The sequence below is a fragment of the Natrix helvetica genome, assembly GCF_964273705.1.
Source record: "Natrix helvetica genome assembly, chromosome: 1".
Lineage (NCBI taxonomy): Eukaryota > Metazoa > Chordata > Lepidosauria > Squamata > Natricidae > Natrix > Natrix helvetica.
In genome coordinates this window covers 222,752,332-222,779,585 of record NC_138548.1, presented here as the reverse complement: position 1 = coordinate 222,779,585, position 27,254 = coordinate 222,752,332, and the positions used below count along the sequence as shown (strand labels likewise).

The 27,254-nt window shown below is 43.1% G+C and overlaps 1 protein-coding gene across 2 annotated transcripts; it reads right to left on the bottom strand.

Moving 5' to 3' along the window:
* Positions 1-8,550: 8,550 nt before the first annotated feature.
* GPD1 (glycerol-3-phosphate dehydrogenase 1) lies at positions 8,551-27,249 on the bottom strand. 2 transcript variants are annotated; one of them, XM_081939853.1, is made up of 8 exons: positions 27,098-27,249; positions 24,612-24,789; positions 19,598-19,738; positions 17,888-18,026; positions 13,418-13,530; positions 12,880-13,113; positions 10,131-10,237; positions 8,551-9,272 (listed from the first exon to the last, which is right to left on the bottom strand). In XM_081939853.1, exons 1-8 carry the CDS (start codon positions 27,136-27,138, stop codon positions 9,176-9,178), a joined length of 1,050 nt encoding a protein of 349 aa, XP_081795979.1. In that variant the 5' UTR covers positions 27,139-27,249; the 3' UTR covers positions 8,551-9,175. The 2 variants fall into 2 exon arrangements, with proteins under 2 accessions (XP_081795979.1, XP_081795980.1); XM_081939854.1 differs by lacking the exon at positions 24,612-24,789 and having other exon boundaries at positions 27,098-27,211.
* Between the last annotated feature and the right edge of the window lie 5 nt (positions 27,250-27,254).

The window sequence follows — 27,254 nt, the reverse complement described above, 5'->3', positions numbered from 1 at the left end:
CGGTCGTCCGTGCCAAATTGCACAGACACCCGTGTGTCTTATGTGCTTTTCAACATTAATTTACGTGCCATCGGAGTCCTTTTTCCTGACGACCGCATAGGTTTTCTCCATGATTGCCATTTTAAAGTGGCGGTTTATTTAAACCAGATTAATAAATTTTAGCCAGGAGGCAAGATACGATGCTACTCGATGCATTATTTATATTTATTTTATTTATTAGATTCCTTTGCCTCCCGTCTCGTTGCGAAGCCACTCTGGACGGCTTGCAGCATGAAAAGCCTTTTTTCTAGTCAGCTTTCTCAGGAATCCACATCTATAATCCACGACTTCTAAAGGCGATAACATATTGTAATCCATGGTCGAGTCTCAGCGCTATAACTCTATGTGCGCCGGTATGTTTTCACGAGGCTTGTCATTAGGGTGTACCGATGCTGCGGTGCATACTGGGGCTTGTAGTTTTTAATGAGTTTCCCAGCTCTCAGGATCTCCGATTCCATGAGGGTGGGGATGTGTTAAAATAGGGATTCTGTGCCTGAGGAGCAAAATACAGACCGATCACGAGCTGGTAATAGATTTGTTCCTATAACCAATATTTGCCCCTTATTGGTATCTCGCGATCCGCTTTCCCCCCCAATATAAATAGCCCTAGTGAAGCCAGCAATACCGCTGGAGTGAGTTAGCGTGTTACACCCGAGTAGAAACGGAGGGAACACAGGGAAGTTATTCTGATCTTAATTCCCTGTAGATCATCTGACCCACGTATTCTATTCAGCAATAACTCCAAAGTTAAAATAAACAATAATGGAGACAGGGGACACCCCTGTCTTGTTCTTTTTTCAGTTTTAAAGGATTCTGTTAGACTACCATTAACACTTGGAATACTGCATTCAGTTCTGGTCGCCACGATGTAAAAAGGATGTGGAGACTCTGGAGGGAGTGCAGAGAGGAGTGGCGGAGATGATTAGGGGACTGGAGACTAGAGCATATGAGGAACGGTTGCAGGAACTGGGTATGTTTGGCTTAAGAGGAGGAGGGACTAGGGGAGACATGGTGGCATTGTTCCGGTATCTCAGGGGTTGCCACAAGGAGGAGGGGGTAAAACTGTTCTCCAGAGCACCTGAGGGTAGAGCAAGAGGCAATGGGTGGGGGCTGGTCAGGGAGGGAGGCAGCTTGGAGCTGAGGAGAGATTTCCTGACAGTTAGAACAATGAATCAGTGGAACAGCTTGCCTCCAGAAGTTGTGAATGCCCCAACACTGGAAGTCTTTAAAAGATGTTGGATAGCTATTTGTCTGGAACGGTATAGGGTTTCCTGCCTAGGCAGGGGGTTGGACTAGAAGACCTCCAAGGTCCCTTCCAACTCTACTATTGTATTGTATTGTATTGTATTGTATTGTTAGGACCACAAGTTGGGAAGTCCAAAACGAAAAAGGAACACCTACTGAAAGTGTTAGGTTCGGGATGAGAATGGAAGCTGAGTCAGAGTGATTTCAGCAAAGCTCTTTTTATTAGTTCATCCGAATTGAGTTCAAACTCAATTGTAGATGCAAACTCAAGGTAAACCGCACCCAACTCGATTGTAGAAAAGACGACTTCAGCAACAGAGTGGTCAACGCCTGGAAGGCTCTACCTGACTCTGTTGTTACATCCTCTAACCCCCATAACTTTAACCTTAAACTGTCTACTGTTGACCTCAACAGTGGTGGGTTCCTATTGGTTCGGACCAGTTCGCCTGAACCAGTAGTAGTTTGGCGGCCTGGGTCTCTGGAACTGGCAGCAACCCAGGCCTGCCACACTCCCGAAGCAGCTCTCTTGGCAGTGCCTATCTTGTTTTTTGCTTCTGCGCAGAGCAATTTTATTGCTTTGCGCTGGCACGCCCACGAGTGAACCCGCAGTAGTGACTGCCAGAACCCACCCCTGGACCTCACCCCATTCCTAAGAGGTCAGTAGGGGGGTGCATGTGCCTGCTGTCCCTGTCCTAATGTCCCCATTTATTTGTACCCATTTCCTGTGTTCTTATTCATGTTTATTCTTATTCCTGTTATCTTGTACATGAGTGACTAAATAAAAATAAATAAATAACAAAATAAAATAAAATAAAAAATGAAACAAAACAAAACAGCCTGGCTGGCGGCGCTCCTTTTATAGGAGGCTGTTAGCAGGTCAACCAATATTTTTCCATTCTTCAATAGCGGACTTGAGTGAGAACTTCAGCAACTAGTGAGTGAGGACTCTTACATTATGCTGAGGTACCCCCAAGTCGTTTACAATTGCTAGCAACCATATCCAGTAGGTAGATTTTCTCTGTGATGCTTTACCCCTAACCTGGGTTTCTAGGTCATTCTCACTGTAACTGGGATGTGAAGGGTTGGCTCACGTTTACATTATAACAAAATGGATGCTATTGCCATGATATTTTTACAATTACTTGTGGATTTTCCTAGCGTTGGTCTGGAATAGGATTACGGCTACTATCTACGTTGGAGTTGCAAAAATCTGGACACTGCAAGGATGCAAGATATTCTCTTTGTTCCCACCATGTGGTGGATGTGGATTTTTTGCTGGCTCTGTTTCATCCAATCCACTTCCGACTGAGCCCTGAGACTGAATTTTAATAGTCAGATATTTCATATATTTTTTTCATTTACTTGAAACTCGCATAAACATGGTCTGGCTGCTAGCCTCAGTGAGCAAAACGACATCCTTTAAGCCATGCCTTAAGAGTCCTTTTGTTTACGATGGGATATGGTTAACATACATGGAAAATGCACTACCTTAAAATGTGTCAAATATTATTAATATTGTAACATATCTTTAATGGGATTGGGAAAAATTTGAGGCTACTTACATCAGAATAACCTTCACAATGATAATGAGCTAGGAATAATAAAAAGTAGAAAAGTTACAAGAACTTTTAAAGTGAAAGCTGAATATTCCAAGAACATGTTTTTTGTTACAACAGTCTAATACTGTCACATCTCTAGAAATTAATAATATACTGAGGAAGTCTTGATAAGGGCAAAATTAGACATGATAACATGCCACAAGTTGGACAATGAAGAAATAAGTCGGGAATAAAATCAATTCTTCAGAATTACTTGCTGGTGAAGGGTGCAATGGGTACCATTGTCTGTTGGTAAACAAATCAATCATTATTGGAGGAAATCAGGCTTAAACACATAACTGTACTATAATTTTCCTGTTTTGGACACTTGATGCAAAAAGAAAGGTTAGAGAAAGATATTGTGCTTAGAAAATGCACCAAGGAAAGACCAGCAGGGTGATATATGTCATTCTAGAAATAATTATTCATAGGGCAGGGATGTCAAACTCACATCATCACAGCATTATCACATGATGTATTGGGACTCCCCCCCCCCCCTTTGCTAAACCAGGCATGGGCTTGGCAAGCGTGTGATGCATCTGGCCCACGGGCCGGGAATTTGACAGCCCTGCCACAGGGATACCATGTTTTGACAGCAATTAACAGTAATAGAGTATGTTGCATCTAGCACCTCGTTTTCCATTATGTAATAGTCAGCCTCGTTGTATCCACAAGAGCTTACTTGTGCTCTTACGTTCACTAAAAAGTTGAAATAGTTTAATAAAATGTACTCAGTGCTGTTTCCTATTCCAAAAATGTATTGGTCAAACTTGTTCAGTGATTATTCAAAGTTATGACAGCTCTGAAAAAGGAGATTTATGACCAATCCTTGTAGTTGTAGTTGTCCAAGTGTCACTGTAGTCACAGGAGACGGATATTTGGCAACCAGTATGCATCTATGTGACCACAATCACATGATCATCATTTGTACATAATTTACTTTTATTTCTCTTTTACGATATCCTATTCCTGGCACTTTTTTCTTTATTGAATCTTTGAATCTTTCCTTTCCGCATGCTCCCTCACCTGGCAGCAGCCACCTATCTGCCCTCTGGCCTGCTTGCAAGCCATCTGGGACTTGCAGTTTCCCGCTGGCTTCCCCATTGATTTTGCTTGTTGGAAGTTGTGAGGATGGGCTTGCTCAAGCACCACAAAGGGGAGTGCCAGGACTGCTATTGCTAAACAATGTCATCATGTAATCTCACCCTTTGCAGCCACATTGCTTAGTGATGGAATTTCTGATCCCTGTTACCATTGTTAAGCAAGGGCTACCTATAGCTACCCTTAAAGCTTGATTTTTTCAATACTTCTCTACAGTGGTGAAATCTGATCCCCCCCCCCAGTTCTGTGGGCGTGGCTTGGTGGTGTTGGTGGTCATGTGACTGGGTGGGCGTGGCCATTTTTCCCCCCCACTTTCAGCTATTGTTTTAGCTTTTTAAAGCATATTTTCCCCTGCTGGTTTGGCTGAATTGGCAGGGAAAAAATGCTTTAAAAAGCTTTAAAAAATAGCTTCCAACGATTGCATGGCTCACAGCTGAGCTGCGCGATCCTCGGAAGATTTTTATTTTTTTTACTACCGGTTCGCAGAACCAAGGACAATCTTCCCTACCACTTCAGCTGAATTATGCCGAATCGGGATGCTTTCACCCTGCTTCTCTGACAGCTGAGAGCTCAGTGACATATATGAAAGGGATACGGTGGTTTGGAAAGAAGATTGGTAACATTACTTTGCTACAACAACCCGTCTCTGCCCCCCCCCCCCCAAACTCTTTCTAGATACCATGGATGTCTACTTGAAAGACGTTTAGAAATTACATGCATACTGAGAGATACTTACTTCATCTCAAAAACCAGAGGCCTACATTCATAATTCGGAACATGTAGTTTTAGTCATCTGCCTTGTATCAATTATCTCACTTCTGTCACCGAGGAACAGTCGTGGAAGTGTAAGGATATTTTTAATTATGTGTTGACAGAGAACAAGATCTATTTATGCTTGTTTATGTAGGCTTTCCTGGATCTGTTCTAGCATGATGCTTGCTTTTTTTTTCTAAAGACAGTTTTACTTATTCTTCACCTTGGAAACAGTGAAACAGGGTAATTTGGTCTTCTCAACACTGTCTTTCATTAAACAGATCCACACCTTCTAAAAATATATAGCCTCGTGATGCAGTTTTTGCTTGATTAAATGATCATTTGCAGATTCTGAGAAAGAAGGGATCTAACGCTGGTGTTTTTATCCTCCCAAGTTCAACAAATACTGGATTGTGTAGCTTACACTGCCCGGTTTTTCTCTCTCCCAAGACAGAGAACAGCCCTTAACAGACTGCTGTGCTGGCAGAACATAACTCCAAATGGCAAAGGGAACTTTTTATAGCAACAGCAAAGGGCAGGAGAATTGCCATCTAGAGCTAGGAGTATTTCAGAGCACAGTTTTCTCCGTTTGGGCAGTTCATCATTTCTCTTAAGTAACTGTTATTTCTCAGCTGTGGTCAGCATTAAGATAATTTCCCCCTCAACTACTAGTACAATTGAAAGCCAGTTAGAATTGTCAGATTAAAAAGCAAATCTCCTATAGCTTTCATAAGCAGTAAGTCATAAAAGAATTTGGGAATTTATCATTGAGTGGTTCAGAAACATATATTTATATCTTAAATCCCTGCTCAATATGGATAATTTTAGTAGAAAGATCCCTTTCCAACTGACCGCCCTAAATACTTGCACAATATCCCTGGTGCCTTGTTCAAGACAATTATAATAACAAACATCAATCGGATAAATCATTTGTGAGCATGGCTGGAAATATTACAGACATTAATAGCCAGTCACATATTTTTAAATTGTCTAAAGCCTGAGATACCTAACTAAATGATTTTGCCATTTGAAAAAAAATCACACATTGTATTCTATAATGTTCAGGAAGGTCAGATTCTGGATATATATTGTAGTTAAAGTTTACTAATCTGGTTAATCTGAAGCCAGTGTAGAAATGGTATTTTCACCTGAAATATGATTAAGGTTACTTCCTTTGAATAATAACCAAGTTCAAGTTTCATATAAAAAGGGCATTTGGTTGACCCCATTTCATAAGCTAATTGGCTGCAATATTCTTCAATATATACCTGAAGACCCAAGAACAGTTGGCATACAGAGAGAAATTGGGTATTTTTTAAAATAATGTCTATTTTGTTAAATGTGGCAATAGAAGCACGTGTTTTCCATTTACTGCTTTTGAAATTTTGATTAAAAAACTGATGGGGCAAGGACTGTTTTTATAGGTTCTGTGAAAATCCCATCTATGTTTTCTGAGCTGCATAATGAATATGTTGCCAAGACCTACTTTTAAATGCCACTTGGAAAAATGATTCACCAAGGCTGTATGTTTGTTTTGAAGGGGAGGGTCGACTAGTGGTTCCCTACAAAAATTTGCTATGCAGAAGTGTGCCTTGTCCTTTTGCTAAACCAGAAGAAAGAGGGAAAACAGGCTGAAATTAAGAATGCCCTAAGCTAGTCCTCTGTAGACCATCTTGCTAAAAAAGCATGGCTGAAATCATTCATCATTTGGCAGGAGGTCCTCCTCAAACTAATTACTAGACTGTAACTAACTGATGTCTTTTTCTTGGGTGGTGGCAGGGGGGCTGCTGGGGGTTTGCAGGGGTTCGGGAGAACCTCTAGCTAAGATTCTGTGCAGTTCAGAGAACCCCCAAACCCCATTCCTGGCTGGCCCCACCCACCCCTCCCCTGCCAGGAGTCCCCACGCGGCCCATTTTCGATGCAGGTAAGTGCAGGGCACGCGGGGAGGCTCAAGGAGGGCAAAAAACAGGCCTACTGGTAGTTAATGAAGGCCAGAAACTGGCCTCCAGAACCTGGGGAAGTCATTTTTACCCTCCCAGAGGCTCAAGGAAAGCCTCCGGAGCCTGGGGAGAGCAAAAATCCCCCCCCCCATGGTGCAGGAGGCAGACTCACCTTAGCCATGCCCACTCAGCAACCGAGCAGAGAACCCCTTGCTAAAAATTTTAAAGCCCATCGCTGCCGGGGGGGGGGGGAAGGAATAATTTTTGAGATAACACTGAGGATAACTTGGAGGACGTCCCTCTAGCATGGTTATGGCTGTTTGGAAGTGTTATAAGGTTTTCGGGCCTGTCAAATGTTTCAGCTTTCAATTTCCAAACATGAGGGGGTGCTCAAAAGTTGTGACATGACAGATATTTTGGTTATTTTTATATAATTTAGATGTGCTTGGTAAGTAACTACATACAGTAAATATCCTAACTTTTTAACATTTTGTTTGTTTCATTTGATCATCCAAACTTCATAGCATGATGTTATATTATTTCATACCCTCATGTACAGGGCTTTCCCTGATTTTCCCTGGTGTGTGTGTGTGTGTGTGTGTGTGTGTGTGTGGAATTTTAATAATTGTGCTTTCTATTACAGTAATTCTAGAGAAGTTTGTAGAATCGTATGAATTGTATGAATTCATGAAGTCCCATGAATCGTATGAATCCACTGTGGCAGAAATTGTGAGGCCACACATATTCTCCTCCCTCCCCTTTAATTTAATTCTTTTAACTGACTGATTAAAAAGGTCAAAGAGTGTCTTGAGTGTCTAATAAAAGGCATGACTTCTGCCCCATCAGCAGATTAAATTGCTATTGGGAGACAGGCAGGACTGAAAAGGTCACTTCAGAAAGGGGAAAGACATCTAGCAAAAATGGTGGGAAAGCCTTCTGCCACCTTCTATTCTCCGATGCCAAGTCTGGAGCCTAAAAGCTTCTGTCCTGAGAACTTTTCTGGCACCTAGTATCCAGGTACTTTGTGCTCTCTTTTGTTCTCATCTTTACAGATTAACAGAGTTGGAACTGACCTTGTAGGTCATCCAGTCCAACCCCTGCCCAAGCAGGAGACCCTACACCATTTCTGACAGATGGCAGTCCAGTCTCTTCTTGAAAGCCTCCAGTGATGAAGCTCCCACATCTTGTGAAGGGAACTTCTGTTCCATGGGTTGATTGTTCTCACTGTCAGAAAGTTCATCCTTATTTCTAGGTTGAATCTCTCCTTGATCAATTTCCATCCCTTATTCCTTGTCTGGCCTTCAGGTGCTTTGGAAAATAGCTTGACCCCCTCCTCTCTGTGGCAGGCCCTCAAATATTGGAAGACTGCTGTCGTATCTGGCAATCTTGAGAACCTCCATTTTATAGCAAGTACAGAAAGAAGAAAAGTGTCTGGAAATCTCTGAAGGGACAGCATTACCGTTTTTATTAACTACAGTAATTCAGAAGATCCCTGATGCTGGGTGCTATCAAATGCAGTAAGTATAATAAGTACAGTAAATTCTTAAGACTTAACTGCATTTAATAGGACATTCTCAAATGTGATCTCAGCCTCCAAGAATACATGTTAAGGGTATTTTCACATGACTGAAGAGGACATCCATTAACTTGCCAGACTCTTGTATGTGTATTACAAATGCCTCTCCTTCACTTTCTTAACCTCTCATGTAAAAGACAGTTTAAGCTCCTGTATAAAGATGAACTACAATTCTAGTGTTGAAATATTCCTTCTATGTTGATTCTTCCTCTTTCCCTTTCAAAATCATGCTGCGGAGAGCTTAGTATCATCCCCTCAGTCTTGGCCTGTGTATAGTCCAGAGGCCAGGAATCAAACATTTCTCATTTCAAGATTTATTCTTCAAAATAACAAGATTCACATTCACGATTTTTCCCATGCCTACGGATATCAAGAACGCTGAGATTTTGCGCCTTGTCATGAAAAAAAGGACTCAGGAATGAGCTTTTAGTGTTAAATATGGCTGGTACAGTACTTCTGATCTAAGGTGCAAAATAAGAATTTACTCCATGTTTTTACAGGCTTTTTAGCCAGGTAAAACTATCAAGAATCCAGTTTGCACCCAGTTAAACTCAGGTCAGGGAAATGGAGCAGTGATGAGGCAGGGCAAGGAAACGTTTCTTTAAGAGAGAAGGTAAGGATCCAAAGCTGCTGTGGATGTTACGAAAGGAAGTTTACTCCAACAAGAACTGAGAGCTAATGAGACAGGCAGGATTGTCAGCCTAGGCAATTCAGCAGATACCAAGTCAGGCCTGGAAAAGGATAGGAATCTCCTCCTTTCATCCAGAGTTCTATGGCTGGGGAGCATTGGATGCCTCGCAAGCGTGCTTTGCTTAAGACTGCCATGGTTGTTGTTGGTTCCTTTCCCTTGTTAGGGTGGCAGTTGTGAAGCTGGTGGGGGGGTCAGATCTTTCTGCTTCTTGCTGGAGAGACGTTAAAGGCACTCACAAGTGTTCAGGGTGGTCCTGAAGACATGTAATGAACTCAGAAACAGGTTTGTTTTTGTAGCAGATCTCATAGACAGCGGTGAAGAGGGGGAATCTGCAAGGGAAAAGATACAGGTAACAAACTGAAGAAAAATGATCAAAAAGAGACCAAAAGAGAACCTTTCTTAAATGTTCCATCCCAACAAGAAAGGTAGACAGCCTTTCTTGTTGGGATGGAAAGGCTAGAAAGAACAAAATTATTTTTCATTACAAAGTTATTTGGGGGACGGGGACCTAGACTTTCTTTCAGGTAAATACAGTTATATTAAATAAACCAGGTGACATTTCCTCCTATATAGAAATAATAACTTTTGGTTTATTAATCAATATAGTCTGGGTATCTATAATCTAATGCTAATGTCCTGAATGATTGACTAAGCGACTAAAGAGCTGGTAGTTGCTAGTCGCATATTGTTTAACTGGCTAGCCGTTCTACAAACTGGCTGGCACTCTTACCAGGTAAATGTTCCCCTTGCATATCTGTGCTAGTCGTTCCTGACTCTAGGAGGCGGTAGTGCTCATCTCCACTTCAAAGCCGAAGAGCCAGCGCTGTCTGAAGACGTCTCTGTGGTCATGTGGCCGGCATGACTAAACACCGAAGGCGCATGGAACGCTGTTACCTTCTCACCAAAGGTGGTCCCTCTTTTTCTACTTGAATTTTTATGTGCTTTAGAACGGCTAGGTTGGCAGAAGCTGGGACAAGTTATGGGAGCTCGCTCCGTTATGCGGCGCTGGAGATTCGAACTGCCAAACTGCCAACCTTTCTGATCGACAAGCTCAGCGTCTTAGCCACTGAGCCACCGTGTCCCTCTATGTTAAAAACTCTTACCAAGCATCACACAAATTTGCAGGGTGTCAGCATAGCCCAGTTACTGATGCCAAGCAAAATGGGAAGGAAGGCTGCTAAACTTACTTGTCTGTCAGATTCCTGTGCTTCAGAATGTGATGCAGCTCTGCTGAGGTCTGAGGACCCTGCAGTTTCTGTCCATGGAGCATCTCATTTTCCAGTTGCTCGATAGACTGTGAAATACAAGACAAAGCCCCACTTGTGAGTGATGGTCTGGGTATTCCAAGTACCTTTTATTGAGCCTTTATTGGTGACTCCCTAAGGGGAAAATTTACAGTGGCTTCCTTTGCTTTGGACAAACCTAAACTCCACGTGTCTTTGTTTCTCCTTAGGGGCATCCTGCAGCCTATGGTTTAGTAATAAAAAAAACTATGCTTTCATATACGATCTGGGTCAGGGGTCTCCAGATTTGGCAACTTTAAGACTTGTGGACTTCAACACCGAGAATTTCTGGGAGTTGAAGTCCACAGGTCTTAAGAGTTGCCAAATTTGAAGAGCCCTGATGTAGAGAACACTGGAGTACAGGTTTTGGCATCCTTAGTGGCCATGATTTCCAGGATTGTTTGTGAAAAGTCATAGCAGTAGCAAAACATAAGACAAACATTAATGGATAACCCGTCTTAGAGTGGTCAACCTAAAAGTTGGGGTCGCACAGAATTGTAAGTATAATTTAGTGCATGTTTACCACTGCCCCAGTTCCTGGACAGTAGCCAGGAAACTCATGAAAATTGCATCATCCTAAAATAGTTTCAATATAATTTAAATATGCAGGCATGGTAAAAAAAAGAAAGAAAGAAAGAAATCCTATTCCCACCTAGATGCATAATCTAGCCCCACTGACCTCATCATCATCTCCTGAGTGCAGGTTTCCTTCTCCTCAAAAATCAATGCACATGGTCTCTAGCCACCCAGAGATTGCACATTGTTGCTTTATAGCAGAGCAATGTTTCTATTTTGGAGTTTAAAAAATAAAGTTCATGAAATTAGCCAATGCTCTCCAAGGCCGGAGTTTAGAATTACTTCTCATTTGGGGCCAGATCAAAGAGGATGAACTCAAGTTGTACCCCCTATGGTTTCAAGAGACATGGTACAGGATTCTTTTCTCACGATATTGCAGAAGATCCTCTATGCCATCTGAAAGATGCTTTCCAACTTCTGCAGCCCTGCGAAGCAGTTTACCGTTATGCCACCATATATTAGTTCACTAACAGCCTTGCTGCCTGAAACCAAAGTGTTTACTCTTTCTGTGCTTTTCAGCCACTTCTGATGTCAGGCTTCTTTCAGCCAAATTTTACTGACCTTGCAATCCAGTTCCAGGCCTTGTCCTTTGCAATTCAGATTTGACATAAATACTAGTTTTTGTGAAATCCTCAATGTTGCAATCAGAACAACAATTAATTGTGGTTAACACTGCAACAATTAATTATATATATATTCCCAAGGCCCTTGGCAAAATGTATCGGTAACTCGGCAGAGCAAGTACAGCACTATGAATCTCTTTCTGAATTATGCTCAGGAAATACTTGTAAACTGCAAGGGAGGAAAAATCTCCACTTCAGCCATTACTCTTTGGCAGCCACTGAGTTTCATACATATACTTACCTACCTACCTACCTACCTACCTACCTACCTACCTACCTACCTACCTGGAATCTGTTCAGCTGTTCTCAGTTGCTATAGTACATCCTTCCTGTCCTTCGTGCCCTTAAATCCAAAGCCCTTCAATTCTAGATGCCCTTTTCAAGTTCATTTGTTTCCTATTAATACAATACAATAGCAGAGTTGGGAGGGACCTTGGAGGTCTTCTAGTCCAACCCCCTGCATAGGCAGGAAACCCTATACCATTTCAGACAAATGGCTATCCAACATTTTCTTAAAGACTTCCAGTGTTGGGGCATTCACAACTTCTGGAGGCAAGCTGTTCCACTGATTATTGTTCGTTTCCACTTCCTAATAATTCTAGTTGTTCATATAAGTATTTCAGTTTTTCCCCAAATGCCATCACTCTGCTAAATAACTAATTCCCACAACACTATCAAATTATTTACTAAGACTGTATTACTATTCTTCTCTTCCTTCCTAGTACCTATCTCTTTCCACATATGATTATAACCATGTTGCTTGTATCTTTAAAATTTGTATTGTTTTATTTGTTTCCTAGTATAATTTGATTGCTTATTAGTAACCTATGACTATCACTAAGTGTTGTATCTTATGATTCTTGATGAATGTATTCTATTTTATTTTTCTTTATGTACACTGAGAACATAAGCACCAAAGACAAATTCCTTGTGTGTCCAATCACACTTGGCCAATAAAGAATTCTATTCTATTCTATTTTAAGTGAGCTGAACTATTATACCATGATTTCACCATGCCTTTCCCTATAGTTAGGCAAAGCCCTCAAGAGTCTCAACTATTTTTCCAACATTGCCGGTCGATCAAGGTATCGCATTCTGGTTCTAGACTATTATATAAGTTCATCCTTCAAAGACCCCATTTTGAAATTGAGACTCATTCTGAAGAGAAGAGAAAAGGTTGTAGGAGGAATTGATTTCCCCCCTCACATACTAGCAGAAATTAGGATGTGAAGACACCTGGAAAGTTGGCAGTGAACAGAACAAGATGTGTGATGGAATTGTGTCAAATGTCCAAATAAATCTTGGCGCATTTACCAACCCTCCCTGATACAATTGCTGCCTCAGACATTTTGGGGTGGACTCAACTAACAGTGATTTATTCCAGAAACTATGTCTTATGTAGTCATATATTACCACTGAATCACAAAACCACCTTGATGGCCTGGCTTGCTTACCTTGCCAGTCTTGGCAAACGCCTCAGCTACTTTACGGTTACGGCCTCCATAACAGGTGGTAATCAGATCAGCAACCCCACAACTCTCTAGGAAGGTGGAGGAAGTGACAGGTCCCTTGCAGAAGAGCTTGGCAAAGGCAATCATCTCCATCAGGCCCAGACGGATGACAGCTGCCTTGGTGTTGTCTCCAAAGCCCAACCCATCACAGAATCCAGCTCCAACAGCCACCACGTTCTGGGAGAAAGAAGGGATGCAAAGTGTTGATAACCAGGAAAGGTTTGGTACTTAGCTAGCTTTGAAGATCAATTCAACACAGCAGCCTTTGGTGGACAAAATAAAGTTACAAATGAGCCCACTGAGATGACACTGTTTGAGAACCCCACATTCTAGTCTATCTTGTATCTTTCCCCTGCTCCCTACCATCTCTAGGCGTGGTAGAGAAAATTGTGGCCTTAACCAAACTCCTCCTGAACGAGAGCTTGAGATTTGCTTCTGGCCATTTTCTCTGTCCCCAAAAGGGGGAAATTAATTCCTATACCTTGAGAGCACCACAGAGCTCTACTGTGTCTGCTTCCTGCACCACTGTGATTCGGAAGTTGGGTGTCTGCATCAGTTCCTTCAGAATCTGTCCATGCTGTAGGTTCTTGCAGCCTAAAAGAAGCAGGAGGTTTATTTATTTATTTGTAAAATTTCTCATACCACAGGGTTACCCTTGCTGGTTTCCAATCTTAGAAAGATTTATATCTATCTATCTATCTATATCTATCTATATCTATCTATATCTATCTATATCTATCTATCTATATCTATCTATATCTATATATCTATATATCTACATATCTACATATCTATCTATCTATCTATCTATCTATCTATCTATCTATCTATCTATCTACAGTATCTATCTATCTATCTATCTATCTATCTATCTATCTATCTATCTATCTATCTCCAGATAGATAGATAGATAGATAGATAGATAGATAGATAGATGATAGATAGATAGATAGATAGATAGATAGATAGATGATAGATAGATAGATAGATAGATAGATAGATAGATAAAATACTGTGAGGATCCAAATATTGCACCCCAATTAAAAGATGGGGAGGGCAGGAGTAGGATGGGGGGAGGTGGGATCTATTGTTAAGGTATCAACTACCTCCACCCTGATACTCTCTCACCAGAGCCCCAAGCCAGCTGATAACGTAGATGTTCTTTATCTCTATGTGCCTGTTGATTGCTGATTTGTCTGAGGGCCATGCTTCTAGGAACTCTCTAGCATTTTTGGATTTGGCTTGATCTAGGATGCTTATTGTTTCCCAGTTGAAACTATGGTTAAGTCTATCCATGTGTTATGAAATTAAGGAATTTTCATCATGTGTTCTAACTGCTAATTGGTGTTCATGAATGCACTTTGCTGGTCTTCTGCATGTTTGTCCTACACAGTGGCTGTTATAGTTCTTAACTGTGTGTTGTAGATGACTCCTGTCTCTTCTTTTGGGGCTGCTGCAGAGGTGGTATTCAGCAGGTTCTGATCTGCTGTTCTGGAGAACCAGTAGCAGACATTTTGAGTAGTTCGGAAAACCAGTAAATACCATCTCTGACTGGCCCCACCCGCATCTATTCTCTGCCTCCCGAGTCCCAGCTGATCGGGAGGGAATGGGGATTTTGCAGTAACCTTCCCCTGGAGTGGGGAGGGAATGGAGATTTTACAGTGTCCTTCTCCTGCCACGCCCACAAAGCCATGCCACACCCACAAAGCCACGCCCACAGAACCGGTAGTAAAAAATTTTGAATCCCACCACTCGGATGCTGGTCTTTTGGTTTACTTAGGATGTTTTGGAGGGCTTCATCCTTTTCACATCATCCTTGTGCTGGTTGCGATGTAAGGAAATAGATAATCTTTACAACATCCTCCAATAAAATTGATGTACACCCATGCAACTTTATCACAAAGTGCCTGCCCACTCAACCCAATGTAGCACAACCAACACAAGTGGTGAAAAGGTTAACACTGCCATACATACCCCAAAGGTGCTTTTTCAAGAGGCAACTGGACTTTCTGGGGTTTTTTTTGAAGACGTTTTGCTTTTCATCCAAGACGCTTCTTCAGGTTCTTCAGAGCTGAAGAAGCTTCTTGGATGAGAAGCGAAACGTCTTCAAAGAAAAACCAGAAAGTCCAGTTGCCTCTTGAAAAAAACACCTTTGGGACAACCATGACCTGGATGACTGAGAATCTCCATAGACATTTAACTGCCATACATTAAAAAAGTAATTCAAAAACCACCAACAGACAACAAAAAGCATGGCACTACCATAGCACACAAACCAACTAAAGCCCTCCAAAACATCCTAAGAAAACCAAAAGACCTAGAAGGCCTGGAAAAAAAGACAATACTAGAGAAAAATGTGATGGGATTTACCAGTCAAGGCTGGGCTGATGAGATGTACACAGTTCCCACCCACCCCCACCCCCCAAAAAGCAGGAAAGCACAGTGACATAGTGATACATTACATCTGGAACTTTGCTCTATCATTAGGTGGTGGCTTGTCCCTTGGAAACTGTCAACACTAAGAAAGGCAGAGAGAAGTGCTGTTGAGTCCCTGAGATCCAAGGAAATGTGGGGGCAGAACAGATGCCTACTCAGCTAAAGACATCTTGGATGGTTAGGGTTGCTTTTTTCCAGAGATGAAATACTGTCATTTACTGGTAACAGAATTTGAAATCACGGGAAGTATTAGTACCACTTTATAAAACCTTAGCAAAACCACACCTGGAATACTGCAACCAATTTTGGTCACCTTACTACAAAAAAAGATGTTGAGACTTTGGAAAAAGTTAAGAGAAGAGCAACTAAGATGATCAAAGGCCTGGGGACTAAAACATATGAAGAATGGCTGCAGGATTTGGAGTTGGCTAGTCTAAAGAAAAGAAGAATCGGGGTGACATAATAGCAGGGTTCCAGGATTTGAGGGGCTGCCACAAAGAAGAGGGGATCAAATTATTCTCCAAAGCACCTGAGGGCAGGACAAGAAACAATGGTTGGAAACTAATCAAAGAGAGAAGCAACTTGGAATTAAGGAAAAACTTCCTAACTGTGAGAAAAATTAACCGATGGAAGAGCTTGCGTCCAGAAATTGTGGGTGCTCCATCATTGGATATTTGTAAAAAGTGTCTAGATAATCACTTATCTGAAATAGTATAGGTTCTCCTGCTTGAGCAGTGGGCTGGACTAGAAGACCTCCACAGTCCCTTCCAGCTCACTCATTCTAATTTTAAATGAAGCAATGAATTCTCGGCACCATTCAAAGCCATCTGATTAGCTAATGAAGCATGCAATCAAGACGATGTTAACCACTGATTTCTGCATTGGTTTCTTCCCTTGCACCAAGCAAACTGATCTCTCAAACTAAGAAGTACTATTGGACAATAACCCATCCAGAAGAGGAACAGGAGACAATCCAAACCCGTATCAACATTTGCTTTATAATGGGGAATGTTTCGGCAGAAGGGCATTTGGGTCAACAACGAATCTTTGTTAATCCTGAAGGTGCTATAAGTCTTCGTTGGGGGAGGAGGAGCTGCAACCAGCCTAAATATGACTCTGAAAATTGCATTGCATTGCACTGTGGTGTCTCGTTATTTCTGCAGCAATCATGCAACAGGATCTCACCGTGTGATCCAACTGGTTGTGGAAAATGTATATGCAGCGGTGTAAGGTCTCATGGCTGAGTCTAATATTACTACTGCCTTCGCCTGATATCAGATACGTACTAAGAGAGAAGGTGGCCAGGGCTGTCCGGCTCCCAACCTGTTGCTGTCATTTGCTTTCTAGCTGCTATGCGACCTATCTAGATGCCTGCATGCCAGAGAAAATGAGGAGGAACATGAGGGATAGAAGAATGGAAGTGCATCTCTGCACAGCCCCCCCCCCCAAACCAGAGGTGGCATTCAGTAGGTTCTGGAGAATCGGTAGTGGAAATTTTGAGTAGTTTGGAGAACCGGTAAATACCACCTCTGACTGGCCCCGCCCCCATGTATTCTCCTGAGTCCCAGCTGATCGGGAGGGAATGGGGATTTTGCAGTATCCTTCCCCTGCCATGCCCTCCAAGCCACACCACACCCACCAAGCCACGCCCACAGAACTGGTAATAAAAAAAAATTGAATCCCACCACTGCCCCCAACTAACCCTTAGCAAGAATGGGGGAATCTCTCTCGATTGCAAGTGTAATCTAACGTAGACTGAGCCTGCAACAGGTCTTGAGAGAAGGCTTTCACCCTACCTTCCACTCTGACAATGTCTCTCTTCGTTTGAACTATGCCTGGTTCCTTTCCCTTTAAGAAAGCAAAGCAAAGCACTAGACCATGGGGGAACATTCTGTGCATTCCTTGTTTACCAATCTGTTGGCTCAGCTGGTGCAAATCTTCTCTACCAGCAGAAGACAAGTGCTTTATGAAACTGAGCAAGGAGACTTTCCCTGTCCTGCACGACATTTTTCTCCTTACCACTTACCCGTGGTAAGAGCCGTGGTGGCGCAGTGATTAGAATGCAATACTGGAGCGCTCAATTCTGAGCAGCTCAAGGTTGACTCAGCCTTCCATGGTCAATAAAATGAGGACCCAGATTGTTGGGGGCAATGTGCTGTCTCTGTAAACCGCTCAGAGAGGGCTGTAAAGCATTGTGAAGCGGTATATGAGTCTTATGTGCTATTGCTACTCACAGGAGTAGCTGCTCACAATAGTAGAATGATGGAACTAGTGCCATCTCAATGGGAGATTTAAAAGTACATCTTTAATGTATGGGCTGGTACATGGCCATCTTCGTTTCCCAGCAGCAGCCAGTAATATGTCTGGGTGGAACGGCTCTTGTTACAACCGTGTCCCAATACTAAAATCCGCAAGGAAGGACGGAGTGTAGCATTACATTTAAAGCACATATCTGGAGAGCTGATCTCCAGCTTGTCTCCAGTTTCCATGTGAATCATTAACTCAAGTCCATTACCAATGGTGGTTTCACAGAACTTCTCCTCTGCCACTTCGTTGGCTATGTTGGCTCCCATCAGCACACTCATTTCAATGCTTAGCTGCTCACGGATGATGTCTGAGATCAGCTTCAGCCCGTCAGGACCTTCGTCCACACCCTGCAAGCCAAACATACCAGTCATGTCAAATCAATTAACTCGACTAAGGACTCCGCAATAGTCCTGCTTGACTGACTCAGTGCCACTCCAGCAATAAGATTCAGGACTTAGGTACATTCCTAGGCACTCTGTTAATGTAGGATTGTAAAGGCAGTTCATTTCTTGAATTTGAATTGAATTTGAATTTATTTGATTTGTTAGCCGCTCCCTCTCCACAAGGGACTCGGGGCGGCGTACAATAAAAAGCAGATGAATATACATAAACACATACACATACACATACAGGGAGGAGGTAATAATCATAAATACATAAAATAATAATAATAAAATTATTAGCCAATAAAATACCCCAGTTTAAAAATTACGAATTTAAAAAGACTGTCAGGAGGAATAGATGGAACTATGGTTGAGCCAGGCCGGATAATTGAAAGAGGTGGGTCTTGAGTTTTGTACGGAAGGAGCGGAGATCGGAGGTAATCCTAATATCGAGGGGGAGGTTATTCCACAGGGCTGGGCCCATCACAGAGAAAGCCCTACTCCTGGGTGTCGCCCTCTTATCATCATATCTTCGCTAACATTATTAGGATGCTACTAAATATCCTAAGAAGACCCTCGCTCTGCTTGGAACTGATTGCCCTTTTCAAATTTGTGGCCACTTGAGCTCACTGTTTCACACTATTTGACTCTGTTGATATGGCTGCCTATCAAGAATAGCACCGGCTTTTCTGATTAAATGGTTTATAACAACATATACTATAATAAACCCATTGAAAAATAGAGAAGGTTAATTCAAGCCATTCAGATTCATCCATTAACTGATATGGATAAGTGACTGCTGAGAACCAAAAATGACTTGTCTGATTAATTGTAAAGAGATGGTTCCTTCTAATTTGCAATATTTAGGTTGCCTCTATTCGTTTCCAAAATAAACTAAACGTTGCACCAATTTGGTATGCAATTTTCATCTACCTTGGCATTTCGGAGCTCATGGTGGCCGAGCTGAATAGTTTCTGTAATAGCGCCATAATTTATATTACTGCATTTAAATACAATCTAATTAATCTAACTGGCAGGAGACGCACATACACACCAGCGTAACAGAATAGAAATATTTTAAATCAATACAATTAAATCATTAAAACAAACTAGACCCCGCTCCCTCTTTAACTATGTGATTGTTACCAATATAATTGTGGGAGAGGAAAGAGACTGCAGAAATGGTTCTGGATTTAGCCATTCTTCCTTTCCAGGTGAAGGAGTTAAAATAATAGACATTTCACTGAGAGGACTGCGTCTTTGCTGGATGCTCAGAGAAGTGAAGGAACTTCATGTTTCCTTCATGAACTGGAGATCAGAGCTCAGGGCCGAACCATGTGGCCAAGTCAAGTCAAGCTCTCTAATAAAAGAGCATCCTTACTAAACTACATGTAACTGCAGGTATCTCCCTTATTCTATCCGTTCACATGGTGGTGAAATGCCCTCCCAGCAAAGCCCAGCCAAATCTTCCAATTAGTCCTTTCAAAGATCATACCAGCTGATCCCCCCAACCCTGACCCCAGCCACACTCACACCTTGATGAGCGAGATGCCTATTGCTTCTTTCTTGATATGTCCCTTCATCTGTTCGCAGAGCTTCCCGATGAACTGGTGGGGCACCACAAAAATGAGGATGTCTGCATCGGCGGACGCTTTTAATACATCAGGCACAGCCACCTGCAGCAATCCAGGAGCCAGGAAAAAGAAGTTAGCTTGTTGGCCCAGGAGGGAACTCTGCTTTCATTCAGATGTTCAGAGAGGGGACTAAAAATGGACTCATCTGGTGGACACTTCCATGCACTCAATATATTCATGAAACCCTCTATTGCTTTTGAATGCTGGTTGTGGAAATAATGCAAACCATATATTTACACAGCTTGCCTGCAGTTATTATGTGTCTACTTGTCATAGTAATGAATAGCAGGGAGCTCAACAAAATTGAAAGCCTCAAGCCAGAACTCCAGCGCCACTGGATTATGCTTGAATATTTCACCGGCTGTTGCTCACACATTGGAAGACCATAAATGCTAGACACTTGTTTCTTAGCCTGGTCCTCCTTGAAAGCCACAGCATTCTGGTCATGTCATCCCAAAGACTTGAGTCCCAAAAGGAAATGGGCCCATAGAAGTAACACAGGCAGCGTTAGAGGCACTGGCAACGTCTTCCAACTCCTTTCAGCAGCTTAGTGGCCAGACCACATAATCCAGATTGCTAGGCATGAATGGCGTGCTGGAATTCTAGAACAAATCTGACATGACGTTCATTCCAGCCAGTTCTATCCACCGAGCTAGGAAAGGATGCTGATAGGCTGGAGAGCTTTCAGAGGCATGTGACTGGGATGCTGATAGGAGTCCCAGGGTGCAAATCCAACTTAAGAAATAGGAAGAGCGGAAGAGTCTTTCCTGTGTTTGCCCTTCCTAATTTGATGTCCCCCATGCCACTGGTAACATTTATTACCATCCAGCTTATTAGCTTAGTATTGGCTAGGTTGGCTCCCCATCGTTTTTGGCAGGAATGTTTCTAGTCTTCCTTGGAGATGCTGAGGACTGAATGCAATATTTATGTTCTGCCCCAATTCATGAATACCAACACTAGAACACGGGACTGAGACATTAAGAACAGCAGGTGCACAATGGCTTTTTGTTGCAAAAGCTTAAATGGCTGTAATGCCTTCCTCTAGCAAGTGGGCTTCCTTGACACTCTGCTAAGCTCCAGGAAACCATATTAATTGCTAAGCAGTGAAAGGTTTATTTATTACTCTTGTTACCAAGGCAACATCTTCCCGGATCTTCCTTTGGCTGGAAGAGGCACAAGTGTGCTTTGCTACTGCCAGGGCGTGTTAAAAGGATTTCGGGATGAGGACAGGGTGGGTGTCCCTGCAAGCTAAAGAGCACTACCAGGAACCAATAGCATGCATCTTTCTATTTTCATGTTATTTGTAAATTTCTGTTCCATTTTTTTAAAAACAAAATTGCAGCTCGCCTCAATAAAGCAAAATATTAAAATGGCAAAAAAAACACCAGCTTGCAAAAAACAATCAAACAGGACCGCTGTAAGTTTAAAGGAAGTGAATGAAAGCAATCTCAGAGAGTCCCTTTTTTTGCAGACTCTTGCAAAAACAAAAGTGGGGAACCCCACGTGCGTTGCTTTTAGAGAAAGTTACAACCATGATGGGGCTAAGCCATCTAAGGCCATGCTCCTGGCAAAGCCAAGGCCCCACTGCAGAAGGTGAGCCTTGGGTAGGTGTTCACCAGAAGCTTTTTAACGGCAGAGAAGAAGTGAACAAGGACGCCCCCGAGACAGAACGTGTCTAAGTTTTGGCAACTTTCCTAGGGCTGAGATAAAGTGAATGGCTCAAAGTCACCCAGCTGCCTTTGTGCCTAAGGTTGGACTCGAACTCAAGCTCTCCCACTTTCTAGACTGATGTCTCAACCAGTGCACCAAACTGGCTAGTAGTTAAGATACCAGACTAGACACCAGGGGAGAGGGAGGGGGGCTGTGAGTTCTAGTCCTGCTTTGTGGCACAAAACAAGCTGTGTAACCTTGGGCCAGTCTCTTTCTCTCAGTCCTAGGAGGGAAGCCAAGAAAAACATTTCTGAAAAACCCTGCCAAGAAAACTGCAGGGACAATTCCAGGCAGTTGCCAGCAGTTAAGACTGACTCAAAGGCTATCACACCCCGAAAACAAAATAAAAAAACAAAACCTACCCCAAAGTTTCAGAGTATACTAATGGAAACTATCATCCAACACACTAAAAAGGCACAGAAGACTGAAGTTGAAGTAGATAGAATAAATTCTTTGACATTCCTAAATAGCTTTAATTCTTTTTTTTTCCTTCTCAAGCAATTTTCTATTATTGGTTGGGGGAAGCTTCCCAAAGCTTAAAGGCTGTGGCATGTTCCAAAATTAAAACATGTACAACCAATAAAATAAAAAAGTAAACTCCATATAAGTTTAAAAAAACCCAGCTGTTTAAAACAAGGATCAGCCGCAACATAAAAACTTGGCATTGTGGGTGCAAAAACTTGATTTTAAAGGAATTTTAAATAATCTAGAAAAATGGTCAAAATCTCAGAAATATTGAGTCATCTGAAATTTATTGCAATCAATCTCTCTCTTTTACCCTTCCGTTTTGTATTTACCATTATATATTTTGCATAATAATGACTAAAAATTTCAAAAAGTCACTAAGAGTTGAAAAGCTTTGGCAAACATTCCCTTATTCATCTTTAAGTTGGAGAATAAATCCATGACCCTGGCCAAACTCCAGCCAAATCCAAGAACTTTTCCATCTCCCCAGATTTCAATTAACTAAGAGATAGTGAAGCAGCTGCTTTGGTTCTTCCCTTAAAATGTGGAGTTCTAAAGGTTAAGCAGCTTTAAGCAGAAATTTGTCCATTTTAAAGATGATGGGAATTTCTCAAATTCTTCCTTTAGGATAGATGACATTGAAAAAGAGAGATTTTCTATGTACAGTGCAACTCCTGATTAGGACTCGAGCTGATGATTGTACTTCTCAGCAATAGCTACAAGGCATATTTTGCCATTACGCAAAAGGACTGTAATTAATGACAGGTAATTAAACAAGAGCTAATAGTAATTTGAAACATGGTTAAATCACCGAGAGGGAAGGGGGAAGGTGTACACTCATAGATGCCCATCTGATAATCTAAAGTTTATTATGTAGAGCAGTGGTCACCAACTGGTGGTCCATGAGAAAATTTTGGTGGTCCACATATAAATTATTGGCACTAAATCAGGGGTCCTCAAACTATGGCCCCGGGCTAGATACGTACAATGAACATTTGTGTTGCTGCAGAGTCTCCCCCTTCTGGATCTTTTTGTGTGGGTCAGAGGGGGGCAGAAATTCTGACTCGGGGTCTGCGTCAGCCTCCTGGTGCGGGGCTTTGGGCGAAGGCTAGAGGGAAGCGCCGCTGGTGGAGAAGAGACAGAGGACCTTGTTCCAGTGGGACTGCATCATGGCCTGGAACTGACCATCTCAGCCCACTGAGCCTCCATGCCCCTGTACCTAGCCTTGCACTCCCGCAGGTCTTCCCTCTGCTTGGAAAGCCAATGCTCGTAGTCCTTACTGAGGTGCCTACTTCTTGGTCAGATCCAATTTGAACTGAGCTGTTTTTCATGGTGGCTGCTTAGCTCCTACAATGTCTTCCTGTTGGGGCCCTAAGGAGCTTGGGAGGGCAGGTGAGGAGTGGCTGAAAGGGGAGGGGTGAGTAGAGGCTGGCGAGGCGCCCCTCGCCCCTCAAGTAACGTTGAGTTTGTCACACCCACTCAGTCACATGACGACCTAGGCACACCCATCCAACTAGTCATTAGGCAGATCATATTAGTGGTTTGCGGGATTTAAAATTATGAATTTAGTGGTCCCTGAGGTGTGAAAGGTTGATGACCCCTGATGTAGAGTGGAACCATGGCTAATTAATATAGCATGTCTTTTAAATCTCAACTCTTTATAGTCAGTCCCAGCATCTCCTCAGAGAGTTGGTTGAAGATTTTACTCTCTCCACTTGAAATCCTGGAGGTACTGCTTGATGGTTTGAGTGGACCCCACTGGCTGGCTGAGACGCATATTCAGTGGGCTGCAATAAAAGCCCATTTCCTAAGGTTTTGGACAATACAATATTATAAACACAATGAGAGTGAAATATCATTTTGCAAACTGCAATGCAAGCTTTTAAGGATGGATCTAGCGGACAATGCCACATTTCACCTCCAAGCCTTTTGATCCTATGTGGGATCCAGTGATGTGCAGTGAGGTTTATGGCTGGTGAGGCTGGTGACATCATCAGGAAGGCGGGGAATGGGAACACGTGTGCAGGAGGCTGAAGTAACCTCAGCCTCCTGCACACATGGTCCCATTCCCCGCCTTCCTGAGTCAACATGAAGGGGACTGCGGAGCACGCTGAGTCAACATGAAGGAGACCACGGAGTGCGAGCCGGCGGAGTGCACTCCACGGTCCCCTTCATGTTGACTCAGGAAGGCAAGGAATCGGACCACGTGTGCCTTTTCCCTTTTCTTTTCTTTTCATGATGAGAGCAGTGAGGCTCTGCCTCCCCTGCCTCCCCTGACCTCCCCTGGTGGGATCGGTTCCTCCCTGCTCTGAAGATGAGATGCTCCAACCGATGTCAATTATGCATGACAGGAAGTCCATGTACATACATAACATTCAGCCTCATTAATGAATTGTGATTTATCTTAATTATTAAAAGCTTGTTGTTTTTATTTTTATGTTTTGTATGCTTCATTTTTCATTGTTGTGCAGTGTTGGGGGTATAGATTTGTTTATTTTTAATTTTAATTTAATTTAAAATTTTAATTTTATTTTTGTTAAGAAGTTTTATATTACTGGCCTTGGGTACCCAACCCCCAGGATAAGGGGATTTTGCAGTATCCTTCTCCTGCCATGCCCACAAAGCCACGCCACAAAGCCACGCCCACAGAACTGGTAGTAAAAAAATTTGAATCCCATAACTGAATCTAGGGTATAGTTCCCCAAAAGCTCCTGCTGCATCTCCAACTTGCCAAACGCACCACATTGGGCGGAAGTTTATGGCCGGGCAAATACTTGACGTTCTCATGCTGTGTGTTGATGATCTCGGTGAGCTTCTGGCCAGCAATCTCTTCTTCAAACACCCACATCTTCACCGTGGTGTCAAACATATCCAGTTTGGCTGCATTGCTGCCCACAATCTTGGCAATTGCTGAACCCCTGCAGCAGGAAGGGAGACAGAGATGTAACCCTCCTCCTTCTTCCTGGAACTACATTTTCCCCACATTCTTCCATCGGGAGACCAGAATTCTAGCAAAGGTCTCCGCTTGGAGAGAATCGTCTGTAACATAAAGATGGAATCCCCTAAGATTATTTTCAAAGTTCAACTTTTTTTTGCAACTGGAGCAGAGCTGGTATTCAGCAAGTTCTGATCAGTTCTGGAGAACCGGTAGCGGAAATTTTGAGCAGTTCGGAGAACCGGTAAATACCATCTCTGACTGGCCCTGCCCCCATCTATTCTCTGCCTCCTGAGTCCCAGCTGATCAGGAGGGAATGGGGATTTTGCAGTATCCTTCCCCTGCCATGCCCACCAAGCCACACCCACCAAGCCGCACTATGCCCACCAAGCCAAGTTCACAAAACCGGTAATTAAAATTTTTGAATCCCACCACTGAACTGGAGGTACCGTTCCATTTAGCAGCCCTTCCAGCTCTCCATTTTCGTTGTGGCTGCTGGGAGTTGCAAGTTCTGCAGAGCCTGGGAGGCCCTTGTGCCATAATATGCTCAAAACCAGCTGGGAAATCATGCAGTGGCCAGCTTGAGTGGCTCTTGCATGGAAAGTCAGATCCAGATTGAAATAACACGACTAAGAAAAAGCAAATATTTCATGAATTTGTGATAATTGGCTTTGGCCATGAACGATGACCCTTAGTCAATAGGTCAGCTATCCAATAGGGTGGATTTTAATGTTATAATTATGTGCATTTACTTTTCAGATGTCATAAAAGTCTCAGTTCTCCAAGGGTTTAAAGATAAAGGTAAATGTTCCCCTCTCACATATGTGCTAGCTGTTCCTGACTCTAGGGGGCAGTGCTCATCTCCGTTTCAAAGCCGAAGAGCCAGCGCTGTCTGAAGATGTCTTTGTGGTCATGTGGCCGGCATGACTAAATGCCAAAGGCGCACAGAGCGCTCTTACCTTCCCACCAAAGGTGGTTCCTATTTTTCTACTTGCATTTTTACATGCTTTCGAACTGCTAGGTTGGCAGAAGCTGGGACAAGTAACGGGAGCTCACTCCCATTACCCGATACTAGGGATTCAAACCACCAAACTACTGACCTTCTGATTGACAAGTTCAGCATCTTAGCCACTGAGCCACTACATCCCTTCATAAGGGCTTAAAACCCATAAGCATCTCGCAACAAAATGCATAAAATCCAAGGCATATACGCCTTAGTAGGGGGGGGGGGAAACCCCTCCGGTTATGGGCTTATGTTTCTGCAGCCACGGGATAAGAGAGCAGCCCTTGGTCCGTGGTGCCCCGTAGTTCAAACTGCTTAAGACACCTGCAGCCTGCCTCTTTCAAGACAGTTATTGGGGGGCTACCTGCTCCCCTTCCCGCAGGCGAGATCCAGAGAGAGAGAGAGAGAGATCCACAAAGAGAGAGATCCAGAGAGAGAGAGAGAGAGAGATCCAGCCAGAGAGAGCTATATATATACACAGAGAGAGAGATACAAAAGACACACACACACACACACATACACACACACAGAAAGATACACACACAGAGAGTGATCCAGATATAGATAGATGATAGATAGATACAATACAATAATACAATACAATAGTAGAGTTGGAAGGGACCTTGGAGGTCTTCTAGTCCAACCTCCTGCCTAGGCAGGAAACCCTATACCGTTTCAGACAAATAGCTATCCAACATCTTCGTAAAGACTTCCAGATAGATGATAGATAGATAGATAGATAGATAGATAGATAGATAGATAGATAGATAGATAGATAGATAGATAGATAGATAGATAGATACAAAAGAGAGAGAGATACAAAAGAGAGAGAGATACACAGAGAGAGAGAGATCCAGCCAGAGAGCGATATATATAGAGAGAGATACAAAAGAGATACACAGAGAGAGAGAGAGAGAGAGAGAGAGAGAGAGAGAGAGAGGAGAGCACGCGCGAGAGAGAGTGCCAGGGGCACCACCTCTCTGAAACCCGACGGGACTCCGAAGCGAGCCTGCGCTCCTTTCGTGGCACACTCAAGACAAACGTCGCCAGCGTCCGCTTCACCAGCTCGCATAAAGTGCCACGCTAATCCGCGAAAGCCGATTACGCCCAGAAGAAATGCGGCAGTTCTCGAGGCGCCACAGAACTCTTCGTCGCTGTCGCCATCGAAGTTGACGACGCCCCCCCTCCCCCGGCAAATTCCAGGGTCTTCTCCCCGCCTTCCTTTTCTGAAGCCACTGCTCGCGCTCTCCCCGTCCCCCCACTTCCCTCATTCGCCGCCCCAACGCACCAGTTGCCGGAGCCCACGATGCAAACTTTCCTTCCGCCCATGGCCGTGACAGCGCTGGATCCCGAGCCGCGGCAGCCGCGCTCCTGCCTCGCCAGGCATTATAACCCCTCGGCTGGCCGGCCCCGCCCTCCGCCCACCCAGCTCTTCGCCCAAACGG

Bases quoted from the DNA above. Each gene is read 5' to 3' on its own strand.
- GPD1 (XM_081939853.1), bottom strand. From the start codon at position 27,138: ATGGGCGGAAGGAAAGTTTGCATCGTGGGCTCCGGCAACTG. The intron at 24,790-27,097 runs GTGCGTTGGGGC...TTCCTGCTGCAG, and splicing joins ATCGTGGGCTCCGGCAACTG to GGGTTCAGCAATTGCCAAGA. The intron at 13,114-13,417 runs GTATAGGAATTA...TCTTTCTCCCAG, and splicing joins AGCTCTGTGGTGCTCTCAAG to AACGTGGTGGCTGTTGGAGC.